This window comes from Empidonax traillii, unplaced genomic scaffold (assembly GCF_003031625.1).
Source record: "Empidonax traillii isolate 1590-97213 ecotype Southwest subspecies unplaced genomic scaffold, ASM303162v1 scaffold469:size586335, whole genome shotgun sequence".
Taxonomy (NCBI): Eukaryota; Metazoa; Chordata; class Aves; order Passeriformes; family Tyrannidae; genus Empidonax; species Empidonax traillii.
In genome coordinates, this window is record NW_020955662.1 from 414,113 (window position 1) to 438,188 (window position 24,076).

The 24,076-nt window shown below is 38.4% G+C and overlaps 1 protein-coding gene and 1 non-coding gene across 7 annotated transcripts in view; both read right to left on the bottom strand.

Annotated features, from left to right (window-relative positions):
- GABRB3 (gamma-aminobutyric acid type A receptor beta3 subunit) overlaps nt 1-24,076 on the bottom strand; it is a 117,314-nt gene that overhangs the window by 13,912 nt on the left and 79,326 nt on the right. For all 6 annotated transcript variants that reach the window (XM_027895798.1, XM_027895802.1, XM_027895799.1 and 3 more), the window contains 5 exons: nt 22,301-22,521; nt 16,103-16,185; nt 14,948-15,085; nt 6,788-6,940; nt 1,727-1,971 (listed from right to left, as the gene is read on the bottom strand). In XM_027895798.1, coding sequence (XP_027751599.1) covers nt 1,727-1,971; nt 6,788-6,940; nt 14,948-15,085; nt 16,103-16,185; nt 22,301-22,521 — 840 coding nt within the window. The remainder of the gene's footprint in view (nt 1-1,726; nt 1,972-6,787; nt 6,941-14,947; nt 15,086-16,102; nt 16,186-22,300; nt 22,522-24,076) is intronic.
- Nucleotides 401-473, bottom strand: TRNAN-GUU. The gene has a single exon. It is a non-coding gene; the product is annotated as a tRNA-Asn (tRNA).

Genomic DNA, 24,076 nt, shown 5'->3' on the forward strand with positions numbered 1-24,076 from the left:
AGTAAGGTTGATATACAGTATGAGCAGATCCAGGATTTAAAAGTGCCATGAACTGGGTATGAAAATCTACACTTTCATTAGTTAAGGTTATGATTACTTTGACAGTATAGATGAATTGATCAAGGTATGGAAAAGCCATCAGACATGGAGTGATATAGGGCCCATTAACAAGTCTTGTAATGGCCAGTCTTCACAAACGAAGAACCGGGGAAGGTCTTTACACCTTCCAGCCTGCGCACTGGATTTTTTAGGTGAGACACAGTGTGCGCGGAACTGAGCCCACCCTTTAATCCTGAGGTTCATCTGCCGGGGCCAAGCGAGCTTGGACGGTGGCAGCGAGGTCCTCAGGACGTAGATGGATTGCCTTACAGGGTTAACAAGCTCCATCTGCCCGGGGAGGGGCCCTGACCGGGACTCGAACCCGGGTCTCTGCAGTAACAGTGCAGCGCCTTTACCTGCTAGACCACCAGGGGCTCCCACAAGTCTTGTACTGAATTATGTAAATCATTTAAATGGATGAGATTCACCAGATGGTTTCCACCAGGAGATCTGAACCTTAGTGCATACATCTGCATTACCTGCTTGCAGCTAAAATCTTCTCCATAGCTTTCAAATTTGATATGCTTTTATTTCCCCATCTGTATTTTTTTATTATTATGACTACTTATTTTTCCAGGAAAGGGAGTTCATTCTTCCTGATATTTCTAAGCTGTGCTGCCAACTGTGATGAGAATTTGGTTTCATAATATAGTGGACAAAAAATGTGTTTATTGGTTCAGAATTTTTTCACAGATATGAGTGCCGATAATTAGGTGTAGTTCTGCATTAAATTTATTATAGCAGACAGAATCATTAGGGTGAAAAAAATATAGCTTGAAATTACTTTTGTGATACTAGTTTTGATAAACAGGTAGTAGTTTAGTCCCTGTGAACTCTTCTAATTTATAACTGATAGAAAAAACAGTCTTACTCAACAGAACTGAATAAAAAAGCCTCACTGGAGCATTTTAGTAAAAAAAAAAAATGTTCTATTCAAACTGACATGGCTTGTTAACATCATAGACTACTGAATACCTTGAATTTGTCTTCCAAAGATTAAAAAAAAAAAAAAAAGTATTCACTGAATAAAGTAATACTTCAGGCAAGGAAATAACAGGCTGGAGGGTAATCAGCACAGACCTTGCCAATACTGTGCTTCACAAATCAATCCAAAAGTTTCTCTAGGACTTATACTTTTCTGTGGGTCTTAAATAGCAGCAGATGACAGACAATGCCATACACAACATTAAACTATGCTGGCCAATTAATAAGCATGGCAGAACTAATCCTTTATCTGTTCTCTCCCATGGTAAATGCATCTGCTCTAACTGAAGTTAGAAAGAGTGTGTTCAGATCCTGGAATCCCTTATGTAGGTTCTTCAAATCACAGTTAGATTATACTTGATTAAGACAAAGAAATGCCTTTGTAGATCTGAGCCTTTATTTTCAAGGTAGCTGCAGACCTACTGTCTTCTTACAGTTACTTGTCATACAGATCATACTCACTTCCATGTCTGTATACCTAAATATATTCTTCTATGTCGGTTCATGAACATAAAAATGCCAAAGTTTGTCCACAAAAAGAAAATGTGGGCGATGTTTTTAAGGAGCCTGTTTGGTTTATTTCATGCTGACAGTCTTTGTAATAAAAGCATAGAGAGAATATATATAGATTAAAGAAACCTACCCGGCTGCCTTCAAACCTTGAGCGATCATTGTTTGCCTTTGTTGTTTTTTCTGCAAGTTTCTTCTGCCTTTGAGGGCCTTTTCCAAAGAAAATGTAGTTGACAAAGGCGTATTCAAGTAAGGCCAAGAAGACAAACACAAAGCAGCCCATGAGATACATGTCAATGGCTTTAACATATGGAATTTTAGGCAAAGTCTCTCGCAGGTGAGTGTTGATTGTTGTCATTGTCAGCACAGTTGTAATTCCTACACAAAGAAAAAAAGAGCACATGTCTTACAACTGCAAGCACACCATGCTTCAATTTTACTTTTCTTCTTGCAAATATGTCTTGTCAGTGTGAAGAAGCTTAAAAATTTGTGAAAGATATCTTGCAGGTAACATTACTGCAAATGAAAGCAAAATTAAAGCTTGATGCATTATTATTCTGTTACAATTATTTCCTTCATGTTATCAGGGGAACAGCTAACAAGGGGGACTGGCACCCTTGCTGTGAGTTAAGGTAACCTCATGGAAGCCAGTATAGCTTAACTGGAAATCTCTTCCATGAAGCCAAACAGGAAGAGTATTCATATAGACGGTGAAAGGCTTCTCCTACACAGACTTAAATTTCTAAGAGTTAAACAGCTGTTTGACCTCGGCCCTGTAAGGCCCCCCTTTAGCAGATAGAGACAGGCACCTTTCTAGAGCAGTTCATCCCTTCTATTTTAGACACCTATTTCGGGAAGGACAATATATAAATGGAATTTGATGACTAGTTTGGACCAGTAGGCTAGTTACATAGAAAGAAGTGAGGTGAGCAGTGAGAGGCAGACAGGTATGTGCATTTGTGGAAAGAAAAAGGAATGAGAGCACCATTTTTATAGTGACCAACTGGATATTAATAAAATATCTAGAGAAATCTATAAGGTTTGTCAAACCCCCAGTTATTTATCTAAGGATGGACATAGCACCTGGAAATATATTACAGAGCACTGTTTTGAAAATCTGGAAAGAAAAGCAAATTTATTGTCAGTCTGCCTGAATTCACAGTAAACTTCAGGATCTGTACCTCTGTTGGAAATTTTATGGGAATCACAAATCACAGGTTGCTGAAAACACTGACTTGTTGAATAAGACTACATTTCAAGGCAAGCCATTCTATTATGTTCCCTCCATTACTATTTTCACTGATTCCATAATTATACCATCATTTTGTAAGTAATCACTAAAATGCAGGCAGAACAAAAATAAAGGACGAAAGAAAATTACTACCATATAATAAAGCACAGCTTCTTTTACCTGAAGAGACAGAAATAAAGACAATACAACTCAAAATCCAGCTGTCAGTGTAAACAGTGTCACTCCAGGGAACTGCAGTAGTACCCTATGAGATTCTGTAACATATATTTTGTATATTTAGTAGGTCAGTATCATGTGGTTTTCAGTGCTTTTCCTCTAAACTGTGAAACAAGTGTGCGTTGATGTCAGATGTTTGCTGCTCCAGAAGACAAAGCACACTGAATAGAAAAGTGGCTATCACTAAGCAAAGGGAAATACATTTCCTGGGAGATCCTGAAACCCTGCAGGCAAATGTCCTTCTGAAGATCAATAATTTATTTTAAAGCACAACATTCCTTATGATAAAAAAATAAGATAATCTTATGATTACAGCCCTTCCCGCAAGTGAGAACTCGCTAGATTATTTTTCTCCTCACTCAAAGGTCTCCATTTAAGAACTTCTAAAGCTAACTAACAAAAAGTTGAGAGAGCAGAATTGATGGGTTTGAACATTTCTCTTGAGATTAGCCCTGTATCAGCCTCTACCTGCAGTGTCCATAGCACACAGTCTCTGGAACAAGCAGACCTTTGCTCCACACCTCAGCTCCACTCTAGAGGCAACTATTTGGTTCAGTGTAGCAAGGGACCAGGGACAAGGGTAAAACATGCAAGTGCATAAACTAGAATCAGGTTCTTGCAGAGAATAGAGGCTTCCTGTAGGGGCTGAGTAAAAGGTTGTCTCTGTGTCCCAAGAATTGCACAGGAATGCTTCCTCTAACAAATACCTAGGCTAGCAGGTATACCTTCTCTGTACTGCACTTTTCAGAGCCAGTTACATACATCCAAAAGTGCTATATTGCCTTTAACACACTTCGTATCAGCTTCAGACTCATAAGGGGAGCTACACAAACAACACAGGATAAGACCCACGGTACCGAACTTTATTATACAAACATCACAGACATAATCACCAATGCACTAATTGTTTTTCAGAAGAAACCATTAGATGGATTTCTGTCCTCTCAAAAGGACTTTCTATCAATCGGAAATAGAACATTTGGTCTCCTGAGCTTGCCTTGTACTCTCTGACTTTCGTTCTAATATTTGTCTTACAGTACTTGATGAACTTGTGCTACACAGAAATTGGCCCCAGGAGACAGTCTTGTTCCTTAAACAAGGAAAAATCTTATGAACCTATTATAGAAGGGCATGGAATGTCACTGGGTTTGGTAACTTCTGTCTAACCATCTGTTCTCTGCAGTTCTGGCCGACTGATGTGTTTGAAGTGTTCCCCTCCCTTGGTCATAGTGTCTCTAGCGGAACTCTGGTATCCAGTAGTTCATTTATGAATATATCAGAGGTGTTTGGACTCTATGCCACGCTTCCTATTGAGCTACTACTTAGCTGCAAGCTGCTGAACACACCCAGCCTGCTGAGTGTGTCATGCCAGATTGTATCACGCCCATACTATACCAGGTAATCCACAGTATCTGCAGTAACTGCAGTTAATCTACAGTATCTTCAGCTACCCAAGTTCAGATGCTAGGATGTAATATGATGAAGCACAAGGATGTAGCTGTCTGCCCTGCCTGCTTTGGTATGTGGCACCTTGTATGTGGCACTCCTAAGGTATGGGGTACAGAAATGGGAAATCATATAGGCATAGTTGGAGTCTGAGTTTGCTGTGGTACATTACAGAAAAATAAGGGATCTAGGGAATATCATTCTGTTTCAAGAAAATAAGAGAGTACTTCAAGAAGTTAGCACAGACTTAGTGACAAGCTCTGGATAGTAAGGATGTGATATTGGGAAGCACAGAATCTGGGACAAGATGAGAGGCAGCAGTATTCATAAGGATTTATAGATTCATTTAATCTTCCTTAGCTTAGCTATCCTTGAGTATGCTTCTGTGGAAGATTAAGTATTTGCTGTGAGATATTGTCATAGAATCTGTCCTGGTTCTGGCCAGGACAGGGTTAATTTCTGCAGTAGCCAATAGGGGGCATGGATAAGACCAGAAGGTCTTATATAGACCAGAAGGTCTATACCACTCATTGGTGGGGGGTGGGAGAAAGGGATTCTTTTTCCAGAAGGAAGGGCTCTCCCTGGGATGGGGTGGGGTAGGTGCAGTTGGGTCGCAAGTTCCACAGTGAGCATTTTTGCTTGTGAATCAATCTCTCCTTTGTACACTTTTGTTATTAATATTGTTGCTGTTATTAATTTTATTTTCTTATTGCTGTTTTTATCTCAACCCATGATCTTTGACTTCTGTGCCTCCAGTTCTCCTCTCCAGCCATCCACAGTGGAAGGAGAAGGGGGAGGTGGAAGTGAGCAGAATTGTGGTTTTTGTGGTAGCACTAAATTGTAGAATACCGTTCCTAAACCATGACAGAATCACCAAACGGTTTGGCTTAGAAAGGACCTTAAAGACCATCTAACTCCAAGTCTGCTGTCATGGGCAGGAGCACCTTTCATTAGATCAGGTTGCTCAAACACACATCCAACCTGGCCTTCAACACTTCCACAACTTCTCTGGGCAACCTGTTCCAGTGCCTCACCACCCTCACAGTCAAGAATCTCCTCCTAATTTAAAACTACTCTCTCTCAGTTTGAAGACATTCCCCCTTGTCCTATCACTACATGACCTTGTACAGAGACTCTCCCCAGCTCTCTTGTGGGCCCCCTCCATGTACTGAAAGGTGTCATAAGGTCTCCCTGGAGCCTTCTCTTCTCCAAGCTAAACAAACTCAACTCTCTTGGCCTGCCTGGAGAGGTGCTCCAGTCCCCTGATCATCTCTGTGTCCCTCTGGACTCACTTCAGCAAGTCCACAACCATACTGGGGATCCCAGAATTGGATGCGGTACTCCAGGTGGGGTCTCACAAGAGTGGAGTAGAAGGACAGGATCACCTTCCTCAGCCTGCTGGTCACACTGCTTTTGATGCACGCAGGATACAGGAGGCTTTGGGGACTGCAAGTACACATTGCAGGGTCACATCAAGCTTCTCATCAAGCAACACCACCAAGTACTTCTCCTCGGGGCTGCTCTCAATCCATTCTCCACCCAGCCTGTAGTTGTGCTTGAGATTGCCTGACCCACATGCAGGACTATTGACTTGCCCTTTTTGAATTTCATGTGAGTCCACTCCTCAAGCTTGTCAAGGTCCCTCTGGATAGCATCCCTTCCCTCCAGCGTGTCAACAGCACAATTTTCTAGTCACCTTCCCTTATTTAAGGATCCTTTGATCTGAAAAGGTTTTGGACAGGGATCACCAATCTGTATCAAATCCATATTTTTCTGTCATGAGATAAATGGCTGTCATAAACATGCACTTAACCTACTAAGTATTGTGAGAGTTAGGTGGAATGTTATAGCTGATGTGCCCCTGTGTGCCGAACTAACAATGGTCCTTGAATTCTGTTCCTGCAGCATCAGTTAAAGAACCCGGGACCTCAGGAGAAGGCTTGGAGCCACATTTGTCTTCCCACACTGATTTGGACTACAAGCCCACGTTCAAGTATGACTGTGGAGCTGGTCTCCTAGATGAAGTTACTGACAACAACATTAACTTTGATGAGAACAAGTCTAGGACCTGTACAAGCAGCTCATGTCAAGAGATTTAGTGGTAGCTTCATTCTTACATGCAGGGGAAAACTTATCACTTTTGAAGCAATATTGGATGACATGATTTTGACGTAAATTATTCTGGAATATCAAAACGCTGACATCACACTGGTTTTTAACAACCTCTGAAGGCTACATTCAGTATGACATTTTAATGTCCCACTCATTCTTAATACATACCAAGGGCAACTCTTGCTGCTGATGCATCATAATTGATCCAGAATGACACCCATGATAAAATGGTAATCAGTATGGAGGGCATGTAGGTTTGAAGAATAAAGTATCCAATATTTCTTTTCAACCTGAAGCTCAGTGAGAGTCTTGGATAGGCACCTGAGGAAAGAGAGGGGAAAACAGCATTTTTTATATTGAAGAAAAGACACTTGGGGATAGTTGCCTTCAGTTTCTGCAGAAACTGAAGCACACACATTTTATGATTTAGTATGACATCTGCAGAACACCATGGAAAACACCTTCACTATATTACTCATCGGCATTTTTGGTGAATATAGTGATGTCCAAGTAATTTGTATTTGGGAAGAAAAGAGATAGAATAAGTTTGGATTACTGAACAGATGGGTGAGCACTGATTAGTTTTTAAAAACAAATGTTTGGGTCTCCAAGTAAAATGCTTATGCAAGTACAGTTTTCTGTATAGCATTTATATTGAGAGGATTAGTAATGTGCATACTTTTTTATTTACAGTGAAGAGCGCATGAGATGAGACCTCTTAATTACATTTGAACTATGAGAAACGTTCTACATGTGGTGTCAAAAATAAATTGTAATGAATTCCAGCAAGGAAAAGACTTCAGACCAGATCCTCGAACATCAGTGAGAGCCAGACAGAATTTTTCTTCCAAAAATATTTTAAGCAAAAAAAAGTTGAATTTATATGTGTGTGTATACATATAGGTTTCATGGATTGGTACAAATGGAGCAAATAAATAATGAAAAAAATTAAGAACCTCAATTTTGTTTGTTTCAAAAAAAATTACTTAATTTCAAATTGGTGTATATCGAAATTGGTGTTAATCTTACTGAATATATTTTATATATTTAAATCTCAAATGATTAAAAAAAAATTGTGATTTCTTTCACCAAATGCAAAGATGATTAAATCTGAGTACTGTATAAGAAACAGGTAGTCATTCACACAACATTAGCTTCATGATTTCAGTGTTTGCACTACCAGTCTTAGATATGATACTTCTAACAGCTCATCTAAAAGATCTAGTTAGTCAACATCCTAAAAAAAACATTTCAACCCAGCTAGATACTAGATCAGTTCCACCCATTCTAACGCAAATTATGTGCAAGATATGAGAGATTACACCTAGAGACAAATTAAAAATTTCAAACTTCTCTTTAAATTATGTTTATATGTTTGCATATGAGCTTAAGAAATTGTATTTGCCCATATACACACGAATGATGGGTTTCCCGAGAGGGAGAAGGAATAGAATTGTAGATTTGTCTTCATCACATTCCTGATAGTTTGGTATACTTTGAGCCATACTACAGAAAAAATGCTATACTGTTTCTAGGCAGCAGAAGTATCTAGGGACTATCAAACTTGTGCAAATATCCTCAACTGTTTTATCAAACAATCTCAGTACAACTATCACTGGGAAAAGAAATATCTGGTAGATGTATTTGGTTGCTGTGATTGCTTCAATCAGTAATAATTCCAGTTTCACCAAGAGAAGTATATTTGGTGGAGTCAGAAGAAGGTATTTCATCACAAAAATCAGACCAAGGTTTTCTGCTAAAGCAGTCAACACAATTTTCAGCAAAGAATAATTTATACTGTAGCTTGCTTAACATCTTCATTTTCCAATGGACAATGTTTCATTTCAAAAGACAAGTTTTCTCATTGAAACCAGGCTTTCTGTTTTTTATTATGAAAGCTTAACTTTTTCATTGAGCTTCTTATGAAAAGGTTACCGTGGCCTTGTGTCTGCAGACTATTTAAATAAAACAGGAGCATACCCTGCCATCATGAACTACATTAAAAATGCAGCAGACCTAATCACCTTCTTTCAATAAGAGTAGAGCACCAGACAGAAATCTTTATAAAGGTCTGTTGACAAAAATTATTTCATATAATACACCACTCACACAAAATCTCCCCATAAAATACTGATTCTCTGATTAAATAGTATGAACTGAATCACTGAATAATAGCCTCTTCTTGGGTTGCTCAAGAGCCAAGGACCCTGGATGCACTGGGGAAATTCAGAGAAAAAGAATGTTGCTATTAATAAGGCACAGAAAATGGTGTGGGTGAAAGAGGCGTGTGTCACCAGTGGAGAGAAGTAACGTGTCGTGTATGTCAGTAATGTTGAGTAACAAAATCCCAAACTGAGAAACAGTATGATGGAGTGAACTTCAGACATTTATCTTGAATGCTTCACCTGTGACCATTATCCATTACCTCATGACCATCTCTGCTTAATTAGGTAAACTAGTGAGACCTGGCCTTAGAGGTGGACTCCACAGCTCGTCTCAAGGCCAGAGTCGTCAACATAAAGATGTTTCAAGCTGCAGGTTCTTCGTCCTGAAGCTTGAACCCTAAGAACCATACCCGGGGCCAGGGCTGTCGGTGCTTTCTGTCCTCCTGCTCTAGAGTAGGTCCTGACTGTAACAGAGAGAGTCAGTTGTGAGTCTGACTGTGCACTGGTCCTCTTGAGGTGCCCTATGACATCTCAGACACCAGCATGCAGTTGATGCATATGATATATTCCCAACATCTTTTTGATCAGCAAGTGGAGACTAAGAAGACTGTGCCGTGCCCTCTCAAACAGCAGTTGATTAAGCAACTTGAACTGCATACACATGAGCCCGGTGTCTAAGGCTCTAGTTAATTCAGTCAATCTAGCAAATGAAACCTAGAGAATTATCCATCTCTTCCTAAAATGGACTCTTATGGGTGTACTGAATTTGTCTTCAGACTTCATCGACTGTATGGACTAGATTCTGATCAACTAGGACACCTTGTTCAAATGTAGACACTGAAATTATATTCATGATAAAGTAGAGCAAGATGAATCCAAGCCCTGCAAGTCTCAGGGTAGATTTTTATAATTTGAGGCTCCTGGGCAATCTAACTGAAAGTCTTGCTAGCATTACAGCTGCTTACTGGAGTTGACACATTGCTCAGTTTCACAGGGGTAAATGGAATGTCATCCTGTTTTGTAGTGATTTTACAAGCTTGAATTTTATTGCCAGGTCTATATCTCAGAAAATTTTGAAATAACTTGGTCTTATAGAATCACATCATAGAATCATAGTTAGGGTTGAAAGGGACCTTAAAGATCATCTAGTTCCAATACCCCTACATGGGTAGGGAAGCTTTGTATAGTTCAGTTTTTATAGTATAGTACAGTATACTTCTATAGTGTATGATCTTATATAGTATAGTATAGTCTTTGTATAGTTCAGGCTGAAATTGAAACATGAATTGGTAGCCTTGGTTTTTTTCATACTATGCAGCCAGGGTTCTCCTTTAGGTAGCTCTCCCTGAGACTACAAAAGTTTGCATTGCTTTCATCTGTATTGCTTTCATGTCTTCACAAATTATCTACTGGACCTGCCTCCAGCCTGCCATCTCTGCTATAGTATCTCACCTCCAGCAAACAGGCCGCATCAATCTGGGGGGAAAAAAAAAGAATTAAAAGAAGGCCTATTCCTTATTTCACCTACTTAATTCCCCCTCTTTGTCTGGATGGCTAAAGTTCAGGGAAAAGGATGGGTCCTAAACTATACGGACTGTAAGTCCAGATCTTTATTTATCTAAGAAGGACTTGTCTTATAAAAGTTGATTTCTGAGTGAGCTCAACAATTACACTGTTATTTGCCTGATTATGCTTGGATAATGATTTGGCAATTAAGGCTCAGTACCTTTGGAGATTAATTACCAGGAAATTCTGGTTGCTAATTTTCCATCAAAATTTGGGTTTCTTTATCTTGTTACCTTGTTTAGCCTTGTTATCCTTCCTCCCATCTCATATAACATGTTGGTGTCTATAGGCTAATTTAAATACTATAGGAATAACAGAATTTAGATGGAAGTATTTAAATCCAACAGTACTGAGAATGCAGGCATGAAAACAAATACTTAAACAACTGGGCCCCAAATATTCCTCTTTCATATATTTGGGCACTTGATAAAAGGAGACTACTTGTTACTGTTCCAATTTCATTAAAATCTAGCAAGCTGAAATATCTGGCTTCAAGGCTAAATTAGTCTCTTGCTGTTTTATCCAAGTATGAAACAAGATAACAGAGTTGGTCAGTTACAGAATCCTTATTTTAATATGTTCTTCTGGGAAGGTTCTTTGGCTAATTGGAAATGTACTTTACAGATTGATCTTTCAGAATACAGCAAATATTTAATTTTCAAATCTTTTAAGACTACCCTCCTCTTACCAACAAGTTGCTAATAGAGCTTTGACTGCCATGTGACTTGAAGATTTTAGGTGGTGTTTTACATATCCCCATTCCTGTTTAATATCTTGGCATTTCTAGATAACAAACATTTAGGAGGCAGATTCAGCTCACAGATTTAGCACTATATTTCAGGTGTTTAAATGCAGATATTTTTACACGCGGATGGAGCATAAGCTCTCAGTGCAAAACCACGGAGATCTAGACGTACATCTACATACCGTAGAATCAGCCAGCTGATTCTAAGGATGTGATTTAATTGCCTATACAGAGATGTCTAATGCCACTGGAGATGTGATAGGCTAAAGAAGAGCAGAACATAACACTAGTTAAGTAATCAATACTGAAGTACTAGATTGTGGACGTAGGACACAAGGCTGTAAGATTCCAGAACAGCAGCCCAACTGCTAGCCAGGATGCTTTACAGCTTCCCAAGAAGTTTTGGCAACTGAATAGTGCCTTAAGAGTATTCACTTTACAGAATAGAGTTGTTTGAGAGTTCAGTAGCTCTTAAGACTCCACTGACAGCATTGATTTGGTATCATTTGATTATGGGCTTAATTCAGTTACTGACACATGGGCATCCAGTGCCTTTTTAGATATCTTATGGTATCCTGTACGGCCTTCAGCTGGTGTTAGAAGGATAGTCAAACCAGATATTTCTTCTTCATAGCAATTTAAAAACTACTTGCTCTCCATTATGAATAAAGGGAACAGACTACTGTGTATGGCTTTGCAGATACCTCCTAGACACTTAAAAATTTTATTTAGTACCCAATCAAGTGTTCTCCTTTTTAAACTATATGATCGTACCTGTTTTCCCACTAATCTCAGATCATTTCGTAGACTTTCACTCACACTTGCTTATTTTCCCTAGACCCTCTTCAATTGCTCCACAACTGTCTTGAAGAGTGCTACCCTTGAGCACAAATACTAAGCTCAAGCATTACCAATTTAAATCAGACTCCTTTTTTTACGTGATTCATATTTTTGTTGTTTGGTTTTTTTCTTCCTCCCTTGAAAAGATGTTATTGGTTCATGTTCAGTCTGAGATCAACAGTAAACCCTAGATTTCTATGCACTGGCCTAACTTGGCATTCCCTCCACTGAATTTGGATAGGAATAATTAGTTGTATAGATGCTGTATTTTGCATTTGTCCATACTGATTTTTATACTGTTTTTCAGATGCATTTTGCTAATTTGGCAAGATAATTTTTAACTTCCATGCTACACTTTAAACAGGCATGCAGTTCCTCCATTAATCTTGCATCTCTGCACAACTTTGTCATTATCTATGGGGGTTTTCCCATGCTTTTCATTGCTTCTCAGTAGTAACTATGGGAACAGATTTTTCCCTTTGCATAAGTTACACAAGATTATACAGCACTGCTCCTCATGGAAGATAGGAGAAATAACTAATCCAAAAGCTGTTTATGGCAGAAGACTCTGAAGTCTTCTTTTAGTTTTATTCAATCAAAGCACACTAGGACTGAAAACTCCGAAATGTTCACTGAGATTCTGGGCTCAAAGAACTGATATCTTCCCTTGAGACTTCAGTAACCTCAAAGCCAAAAGCATGTCTGACTTATTTTCTGCAAAAATGTAGAAACTGACCCTAATTACTAGGACCATAAGAAAGTCTTGAGAAGAAACTTGAAAGGAATCTACTGACTTTATCTATCGAATTCACTACCATGCTTCAGATTTAGATTTAAATGTGGTTTTGAGAAACAAATGTGATGTTTCCTCTGCATGGAAATGCTTGTCTCAAAATTTCATAATTGGTAAATTACCATTTTCATAATGTCCTGTACCAAAGTGACATTAATTTCAGTATTGTGCCTTCAACAGTGAAAAAAATTATATGTTCCAGAAAATGGTACAAGAAACATGGAGTAATCTGTTCTCTGCGACTGTGCCATCCTACTCCCTAATGCCAAGTTATCTTAAACCCTGAAGCATGAGACTTTTTTAAACTCCTTTCACTACTTTTTTTTGGAAAGAACCATTAAGATTCTGAGAATTTGGTCAGTCACAGAAATGCGTACTCCTAGTTTTTACTCTCTCTGGTATTTGTCATGTATTTCTTTGGATTTCTCATTTTCCTGAATTTTACAGCTCTCTCTCATCTCTAAATTACTGAATCATGCCTTTACTGAAATATTTCATACTGAACTAAAAGGTGGCCTTGGACTGTCATAAAAGCTTCAAAAATAAATTCTCTGTATTCTCCTTGTTGTCTAAAAGAGCTTTCCTACAAAAGCGTATCCAGTCCTGTGGAGGGGCAGGTAAGACCTGGCTGCCAAAGGTGACAGTAGCTGCAGAATGTAAGGATATAGGATTAGAGTATCTGAATCTCTACAGAAAAAAACCCTTCCATTCACAGTGATAAACAAGAACAGCAGCAGCTGGCAAATTTCCTTGTACTAATTTCAATCCCAGCAATATTTACATTTTGTTCTGAAATACAACTCATGTTTCTGTGTACTTTGAAACAGATGCTGTGTCCAAAGAGTGGGTGAAGTGATGCTTACAAACATGATTGAGCTGTGCTTCATTTGTTCGAGTGTGCTGGGACAGATGGAACAGCACACTCCTGTGGTCTGAAGAGCACTGAAAATCTGAAGGTCCCAAATAATGAGTCAAATAATGGGCCCACATGTGCTGATGGCTTTCTGTGTTGCTTTGGTCTTGTCAAACATAACAACATTTTCCTGTACCGGTGTCTAATATCAAATATGTAAATCAACACTGTACTTTGTCATCTGAAGACATCCAATTCTGTGAATTGCTAATAACTTATTACAGCTTCAAGGAAACAAGTAGAAAATGCAGGAATGTCATTTTAGCATCTTAACTATGATGACAAACACACTGGCTATGTATACAGTACTATATACCCATCAGTAGAAATCAAGATATAAAAGATATTACATTCACTATGCAACAACAAAACAAACATGCACTGATAATTTGCAGCGAGGTGTTTATAAAATTGGTAGCTTTTTGACCTAGTATGCCAAAACATATTTACGTAGATCAGTAACCCTGTGAGCTGCATTTAAACTCATGATTCAGAGGTGAATGACTTCCTATTTATTTAGATCACAGATATTTAGGTGTCTACTTGAGTATCACATAAACATACAAAAAAGAAAAATAAACAAGAAACCACAGAATCATGGAATGGTTTGGGTTGGAAGGGACCTTAAAGACTCTCTAAATGGTTTGGGTTAAAGACTATCTAATGGTTTGAGTTGGAAGAGACCTTAGACTATGAAAGATGTCCCTGCCATGGGACCAGCTTTCTCAAAGCTCCGTCCAATCTGGCCTTGAACACTTCCAGAGATGGGGCATTCACAACTTTTCTGGGCAAGCTGGTGTCTCCCACTGCCCCAGCAAAGAATTTCTTCCTATATCTAATCTAAATCCACCCTCTTTCAGTTTAAAGCTATTCCCCCTTGTCCTATCACTAAACACTTTTGTAATAAGTCCCTCCCCAGCTCTCTTCCTGGTCCCCATTAGGTACTGGAAGGCTGCTAGAACATTCTTTTCTCCAGGCTGAACAACCCCAATTCTCTTATCCTGTCTTCATCAGAGAGGTGTTCCATCCCCCTGATCATCTGCATGGCACTCTTCCGGACTTGCTCCAATGGGTCCATGTCCTTCTTGTTTTGGAGGACCCAGAGTTGAATGTAGGTCAGGAATGATATTTCATGAGCTGCTGCCTCCAGGCTTTGTCAAGTACTTTCTTTAGCCAAACATGCAACACAGACTACATACCATGATCGGTAATAATGTTTAATTATTATTAAACAGCAATTTTCAGACAACAGTAATTGTCAAACACAAGGAAATAAAACAGTAAATGGGCAAATGGCAATACTTGCCTGTGGCAAAGACAACATTCTTTGACACCAGTCTGTATTCCACGATAGAGAACTGAGGAAGTTCAATCCTCTCCACACCAGTAACTGCGTTATCTCCACCTCTCCAGTAGAACTCTATGTCATCAGTTGTGTAGCCATCTGCAAGCAAAGCAGGAGAGTAAGTCAGAAATAACAGCAGATTCAAATGTAGCTTCAAACATGCAGCCTGTCATTTGAGACAATGAAAAGAACTGGAACAGCTGGAGAGCTTCATTGTATTTTGCCTGTGGAAAGGTCTCCTGAATAGCTGTGCCATTACAGTCTGCCCAGGAATTTTAGGCAAAATACTCTGTTTTCATTTTATTTTTTTTTTTTATCACTCACATAATATTCACTAATGGCCACAACGAGAAGAAAATGCTATCCATTATTTAAGACTAATTTATTATTTATTTCTGAAACCAATTGTATATTTATGCTGCTAATCTCCAAAAGAAGACAGATTACTCAGTGAATACAGAGAAACGTAACTGAGGCAGACCTTTTCCACTCACACTAAACAGTGTGAGTTGCACCATTTCCATTAGCTTCTGTAGTGGAGGACTACAGCTGAATATAGAATATATACACTAGTATTTTCTGTATACAGCCCACAATTTCCAGTCAACAACAGAAATGGAGCAGGAACTCCTGAACCACAAATACACATCTGTTGGGACACATTCTGTTTGGGACACAATTGCAAATCATAAATGGGGTCAATCTGAAAGCTCAGGGGGTGTCCTGCAGCAAGATGATCCATGCAAAATAAAGCATACTGAAAGAAAATGATATCACAGTGTTTGCTCTCTTGAAAATGAATCTCATTAAAATACAAATATTCATCTCCTCTGTCAAAGATAAGAATTCAGTCACTACCTCTGCCAAGTCAGGTAGGAATACTAAATGACTTCATTCTGTTTTAAACTTATTTTTCTAGGATGCATTCAGCTATCTCGAAATGGATTAATCCTTATATTTTTAATAAGTCAAATAAACAAACAAACAAAAAATTCAAATGGTGATAATTACGTGATTCACAGTGTTTACAGACACTGTAAATATTACACAGTTCTATAAAAGGAAAACTGCCATGCACATGAACTAGATTTTACAAGCATATTCTTATGTACATACAGCTTTCTATTTCCAGAGTACAGTTTTGTTCATCCAGTGGGTATCTTCTCAAGTCCATCATACAAGCAGCAGTGGTTGTGATTCTGAAAAACAAACATCAAATACTTTTACTATACAGTCAGTAATCCAGGTTTTGGTGATGGTGTTGTTTATCTTTCAAAGTTAGGACCCTCTGAAGAATAGCTTACAAATATCTAGTCCATATTTTTACATTGAGCAGCAGCTTAACACAACAGCAGTTACACTGACTTTCAATGGAACAACTCACTGTGACTTACCCTTATACAACCAGTCCCTTTGGGGTTTGGTGGACCTATCCACATATGCAAATATTACACGAACATTTACTGAGATAAAAAGATAGGACTCTATAACGTAAAACGTAAAGTGAAAAAGGTCTGCTGCAGATGTCAAAATGATTAGAGCTGTGTGAATAACTGATTTCTTGGTTTTGTGGCAGCTCTACAAAAAAAGTTCTGAAACGCTGAAAAACAGTTTTAAGTCCAGCAAAATGCTTTGTTTCAAAGTTGAGTATACTTGTCTAGTTTTCAAATTTAAAGAGGATTTTGTTATGAAGCTCCATATTGAGTTTTAAAATTTCTCCTAAAATAACAACACATGTTTCTCTGCCTCTTTAGCAATTTAGCACCCCAAGGATGACTTTGTAAAACATTTCACTACTGATGAATCAGCATTTTTCATCATCTTTTATATCAGGAATGTCAACAATACACATGTGGAACCAGAACAATAGCATTAGCAGCTTCACACAGCACTGGCACTTCATATCTAAATTAATGGATTTCTGTGTTTGTACTAACTTTTAGACAGATATAACCTTATGCTCATAATTGGTCTGCAGTGTATTTCATTTTTCTGAATCACAGCCTTCATCAAGAGTATGTACATTATTATACATCATTGCCTTTATAATGGTTTTATATGAATTTCACATTAAATTATCTTCTGAGCCTGACTAGGTCAATTTCTTACCAATCCTTTTCTGATATAAACAAGACATGGACCTTACACACAGTTTGTTCCTAAACAAATAATATTCTGGTGATAATTTATGCTAATAATGCAAGAGGAGAAAATGCCCTGAATGTACCTCTAAAAGCTGGAAACTTCAATATTAAGATTTTGTTCGTGTGTTTTCTCTGTTTTGAAGTTCTTCCTTCTATCCCTTAACCTTTTCAAATTAGAGTCTTCTAATCTGGGAAAATACTTTAAAATTCTGTGGTAACGTTTCAAGAGAAGAAAAGTAGTTAGGTGCCTTTCTTCATCTCTTTCACAGTAAAAAAAAAAAAAAAAAAAACCACAAACCCATGTTGTTGTTATGAATGCTGTATCTAATCTCAAAGAAAAGGAAGGAAAGAACTCTTATCCTTAGCATACAGATCATTCCAGATGAATAACCACGTAACATCTGAAGAAAGTGATTAAGACCATTATAACTATCTCAAACGACAACAGAGGCCACCCTTCTCTGACCAAGAAGGTGCTTTTCACAAGAAAATATTATAATTTCTTTGCAGAGGGAGAGACATTTGTATGAGCACAAAGGCAGTTGATGAGCTAGGAGAGGAAAGAGCTCAAGCATCTGTCCTCAGCATATCTTCTCAGCTGTGTTCCTACCAGTAGCCACTGAGAAAGGCACTGAGCTGCTCTTTGTCCTTTCCAGCATTAAGCTATGGCACAATCATGTCTTTGTCACTGCTGATCCCTCTGACTGTCCTCTAAATACCCCTATGTAAGTTCCACAGGATTTGAGCTACTAAGTATTGTATCACAAGAAGATACTTAGGTCAACCTTCTACAGCTCCTATCTGTGAGTGGCTCTGGTTCCTCTTAACACAAATCCCTGTGGGTTGGAGCAGTTTACAAACAGCAGTTGCTTGGCCGGTCTGAAGTTTAGGGCGATGTCTTCTCTGCAACCAACATTTGCAAATGTTCTTCTGGAACCTCAGGCAAGGGGCTGGACACAGGGCTGTTAACTATGGAGATGATTAATCATCTGGGTTTTTCAGCCTGGAGAAGAGAAGGTTCCAGAGAGACCTTGTAACAGCTTTCCAGTACCAAAAGAGTGGCTACAAGAGAGCTGGAGAGGGACTTTGTACAAGGGCATGTAGTAATAGGAAAAGGGGAATGGCTTCAGACTGAAAGAGAGTAGGTTTAGATTGGATATTCTTTCCTATGAAGGTGGTAAGGCAGTGGAACAGGTTGCCCAGAGAAGTTGTGGATGCCCCATTCCTGGAAGTGTTGAAGGCCAGGTAGGATGGGGCTTTGAAAAACATGGTCTAGTCAAAGGTGTCCTTGCTCATGACAGGAAGGCTGGAATGAGATGATCTCATTTCTATGAGAAAGCTTTCTATGACTCCATGAATGTCTCCTCAGTATGATAACTACTAGTAGCTCTAGCTAAGCATATAAAACTAGGGCTAACATAGGGTCTTAGAGGAGAAAACTTATTCTTAAATCTGTGTTTCTTTATAAACAAGGTCTTAGCAGTGATCACCTTTAAAAAGCTCTAATGATTGTGCAATGGCAGGATCTTGCTCCTGAGCCAACTGATAACTGTGCTCTAAGTAAAAAACAAGCAGGCATGTTTGGAAATTGCTGATATGAGGGCTCTACCCCACGCTTTAGTACATATGCCTACACAGATCTATGTCTCACTTAGGATCCTGCAGCATAATACATATGAGCTAAGTTGATACAAGAGTGAATGTGGTACCAGGACCTTAACTATTACGTTGTATAACTAGCTTTAAATGCCATCCATACAGAACACATGCACTTACGAATTACTAATCTGACAAAATTAAAAAACATTATGTAGCTGGCAAACTTATATTTAACTTATTAATTGCATTATGACTTTTAACAGAATATATTTTTATTTTTTTCTGTGTGGTTTTGTGTCACAAGTTCCAGTACCAGAAACTGCACATTCTTGCTCAAGTGACTTTTTACACTACAGAAAAATGTGTGGTTTTAATTAAATAAATATCCACTAGAAAATAAGATACAGCTAGAATTAGACAGAAACAGATTTATCTCATTTACTTAAAGTAGAGTTGAGTGCTCAGAGGTCCCTCCTGAACGAACATTCAAGCAACCAAATTTAACTTGCACAAATGCACACCAAAAGCAAATGCTAATTGCTCAGGCTTGTTCGTGCTCCCAAAAAGAGCAGGTTTATTTTTATGGGATGGGAATGAAGCAGTACACAGACACAGACACATATACATTCTGAAAGCAATGACACAAAGGAAATATTTTTAATTGTTTATAATTTCCTACTCTGATTTTCTTACCAATGGATATAGTATTTTGTCCTTCTCTGATACTTTATTTCCAGGTTGATTGCCTTTGACTGTATATATAATGGCCAGTCTTCGCGAATGAAGAACCGGGGAAGGTCTTTACACCTTCCAGCCTGTGCATTGGATTTTTTAGGTGAGACACAGTGTGTGTGGAACTGAGCCCACCCTTTAATCCTGAGGTTCATCTGCCGGGGCCAAGCACGCTTGGACGGTGGCAGCGAGGTCCTCAGGATGGATTGCCTTACAGGGCTAATGAGCTCCATCTGCCCGGGGAGGGGCCCTGACTGGGAATCGAACCCGGGTCTCTGCAGTGACAGTGCAGTGTCTTTACCCCCTAGACCACCAGGAACTCCACCTGTGATGTACTGAGGGGTGCTGCACACACAAGTGACACAAGGATATTTTATGTCCCCGAAAAGTTTATAGTTTAAATCAGTCTAAGCAATATTAGGTACTTCTTATGTGAGTAGTCACAATACCAATGGCTAATTGAATACTCTTTTCATCTTGATATAGAAATAGATTCATTCAAAAAAGAAGTGCAGTTGCCTTGTCTGACTGATCACACCTAACCTTTTCATCATGAAAACATTCATGTTTTATATATGAGTGATAATTATGTGAATCCTTTCAAATAAAACACATACATTGCTCCACATCATTTATTTGTAACATTTAGCATTGTACTGCCTGAGAACAAGAGGTTTATATATGGCAAACACACAAGCAGTTGGACTCTATTTTTGATTCACAGACTATAATGTAATTTTTTTTGTCCATTATGAAAAAAGAGCTGTTTATCATCATTTGTCTTGTGTATTGTTCTGAAAAAGGTAGAACAAATGCAGTGTGTTGCCCAAAGAAAAAAATTCCTCAGAAATGTGCTGAACTTCAAAAAGCTACTGTCCCATTGCCCCACTATCACAGACTTCTGCTGCAGTACCTAACTGCTTTCTCTAAACTAGAGAGGAATTTTAGATGACTGAAGCCTTTCAAAACGATGATAAATTTTACATTGTTCAGAAGAGAAAACAGAGCCAAGTGTGGCCTTGGGATCACTTTCAATTATATGTGTTGAGGAACTGCTTTGCTCTGTGGATGTTCCGTAATTGGTTGCAACCCTCCAAAATTTTCCCTATTATTCTGAGTGACCCTGTGCTTTATGGCACATAAAACTCCAAGTTCTGGCCTCAACTCATGCTCCCTCTGGATTGCAGCTTGAGCCCAATGCCATTGTGATGCTTTGAAGCCACGGTGGAGGAAAACAGGGTAGCGGTAGAGCAACACAAAGCACAAGCCTTTAAATCAGCAGAGCTAAGGCTCAGATATTTCCTTGCTTTTGATCACAGTGTCCTATATTTTGCCAAGATTAATCTGAGACAGTCATTCTTCACTAGGTAACTCAGCTGCTTCACACTATGGATATCTGACCCTGGATATTACATGCTTTCAGAGAAAAGGAAGGGCAAGAAGTGTGTCACACATGAGCAACTGGTGAAAACCTGCTAAGCAAATACTATTATGTGAAATGCAATCTGCCTGTGGACACGTACATTTTGCAGAAGAGGAAGCTAACTTATTCAAATACACTATTCTATGACAGATAATCCTCACCTGAACAACTCCAAATGCTTTTAGAGTGTGACACAAAGACTTCTACATATTATTAGGATCACAGGAGTTCTCCATTGCTTTTTTATTACATTGTGAGGATGTTTCTTAGCATAAAGAAAACAAATAAATCTTGGATCATTTTTTTCACATTTAACTAATTGTGGAAAGAATCCTAAACCTGTAGTGTTCCATACCAGGTCAATACCATGCAAGATGAAAGCCTCATTTTGCTAAAAGCAGTTACTTACAGAGACAATATTCTAAACTTCTTTAAGGTTTCATAATTGGTTGAATTTATTTCTATTTTTTCTAAAAAGGTTCTAGATCCAATTCTACCCCAGACATGACACATAATAGAAGTTGAAGAGGTGAGGGGCCAAAACTCCAGTCAGGTAAAAAGTTCAACTGTTGATAAAAAGCAGAAGCAGGTAAAATAATGATACTAGACATATAATACATCTGCACCACTTTTCAGAGCTCATACCTTTTTTATACCAGGTACTCTTATCCTGTACTACTTATATGCACCAATCTCTGCTTAAATATACAAGAAACTTCCAATGATGGAAACGGAGCTTTGAGACTTGTTTTTCTGGTTTAAACTGCTGGAGCAAATGGAGTAACGTGTTCAAAGAAATCAATTTTTTGATACTACTGAGTCTTTCATTAAGATTTTTGCTGGTGAAGTTAAGTTTATTAAGGAAAGGATATTTTGGCATTCCTAATCATAAAAGCTATGACAGAAAACATAGAAAACACAGGTCAAAGTCACACTGTACCTCTGGTTTTAAATATAACACACTGCAGTACTGACTCCAGCTTGAAAAAATCACCAAAGGTACCCCTAGTCATATTCTTAGCTGTGGCTACTCCCCTCAACAGGGGTTACTTGCGGCTTTTTTTAAAATGACTACTGACACATCAATAGAAAACATAAGCACCCACATTCCATCTTACTACCTGTATTTTAGACAAAATTTTCAGGTTTACAATTAATACGTGCCTTTCTGCTTCCTATAGCCAGTGGGCTTTCCAGATATAGTGACTCTACAGAAACAGATAAAACCTGACTGAAGGCGCTTCTGGCAAAATTAAGAAACATCCAGTGTGTCATTTGTTTTCTACGGGCATCTTTCAGAGTTACAGGGAAGGTTACATAATACACTAGCCAATGTTTGTAATAACCTTGTACCAGGAAGAAAACATCAACAATACATAACAGTAGCGATGAAATCTTCATTGTGGAAGCACAGACCTGAGGCCATAAAGCACTGTTCCATCCGGGTGAAGGCGAATCATTCGATTCTTCACAGTAACACCATGCACAAATGATTTCTTGTCATTTAAGAAGTAAGTGTCAGGCACCCAAAGCTGATCTGCCACCCGGTTGTCAAGCGTGAGGTTGAGAGGTATCCCCGCGTAAGCCAGCCTCTTATCTCTCCAGTACTGTTGAAAATACATTGTCAAAGTGTAATCCTGGTGAGGAGATAAAAAAAACAAAGAAGCACAACAGTCAACCATACTATGTGTAACAGGGAGAATAATTTTTTTTCCTGTCAATAGTTTATTTTGCTGTTGATTTGATTTAAATTTAATATTTTTAAATGCTTAACAAGAATTAAATATTCGTCTCCCTTAATGAATCGTTCATATAATTCAAGTATCACTCTAGATTAAGGGACCATTTCAAATTCAGCTAGTATCAGTATCTTTTGTCCTGCTCCTTCTTTTTTCTTATGTAGTTCCTGTGACAACTACCCAAAATTATCATGTTTGTGGAATGATAAATGACATAATAGGTAAATACTGCCATCTTCCCCATTTTTAAAAATGATAGATGAATGGAAAAACATTAGAAGTGTTTTGAAGCACTATGCAAATATCTGTCTGAAAAATAACCTGTGAATATGTTGATTATAGACGTTCCTTTGTGTGAGACTGCATCTTGCAGTTACATAAATATTTTCTCATCAACAGGGTACATTGGTACCTAGAAGAATAGTAAATTGTAGTAACATCCCACTAATGTGAATGTTTGGTTTTCGTAATTTTGTCAGTTTTAAGGTTTATGGTGTCTGCTATGAGCTGTGATCACTAATGTAAAAGCCTTAACATGGATACAGAAGCCTAAAACATTAATTTTTAATTTATATATTTCATTTCAGAATTTGCTAACCTGACTTCTCCATGTCATAATAACACTACATTGAAACACTTTGAAAGTTTAGATGATAGGCCTCATTCATTAGCTTCATGGTATTATAAAACATTGAAAAAATAAATGTCTGGAAACATTTTAAAGTTATGTGCCAACAAAACTGAAAAAATAATCACACGAAAAAAATGAGACCGTAAGTACAGGCCATTAAAACTCTGATTTTCAAATTACAGAAGTGCTCTAGACAATAAAACTCTTCATGAAATTCTTCACAAAACCCTGAGAAATTTATGTGATCTCCAAACACATTTAAATATTTAGCAGCAGGTGTGCAAGCCACAGGATACCTGCATTTGCATCTGCTTCTACAAGCTGGTGATGCAGAACCCCTCAGGCTTGCTGCTTGTTTGGGAAAAGGATGCTCAAGCATTCTAAGCACAGCTTTTGAGAACGGTCCACTCTTGTAATGGGTTTCATGAGGAGACAATCCAGTTTCAGGCACTGCTCCTGCCCTGCTTCCCTAAAGCCCTACAGCCTTTCCTTGAAATCATATGAAACTTTCATGCTCAGAGCCTTTGCATTTTTGATTCAGTGACTCATTCTCTTTAATGAGGGAGCTGCTATAGTTTAAAGAAATCAAATTTAATTGCTTAGAAAAATAAATCATTATAGATATCAAGGAAAAGCTGTTCCCATTTTAAGAAACTAATAGGAGACCTTTGAAAACAAAAGGGCCCCGTGATGGGAGAGAAGAGCCCACGTGGAACTGCCTGGAAGGAATCTCATCCATCAAACCTCAAATCTGACATGACTGCTCAGGAGAACGTGCTCCAACACTGTCAACAGCTTCCTTCAGTGGGACTAATGATCCCT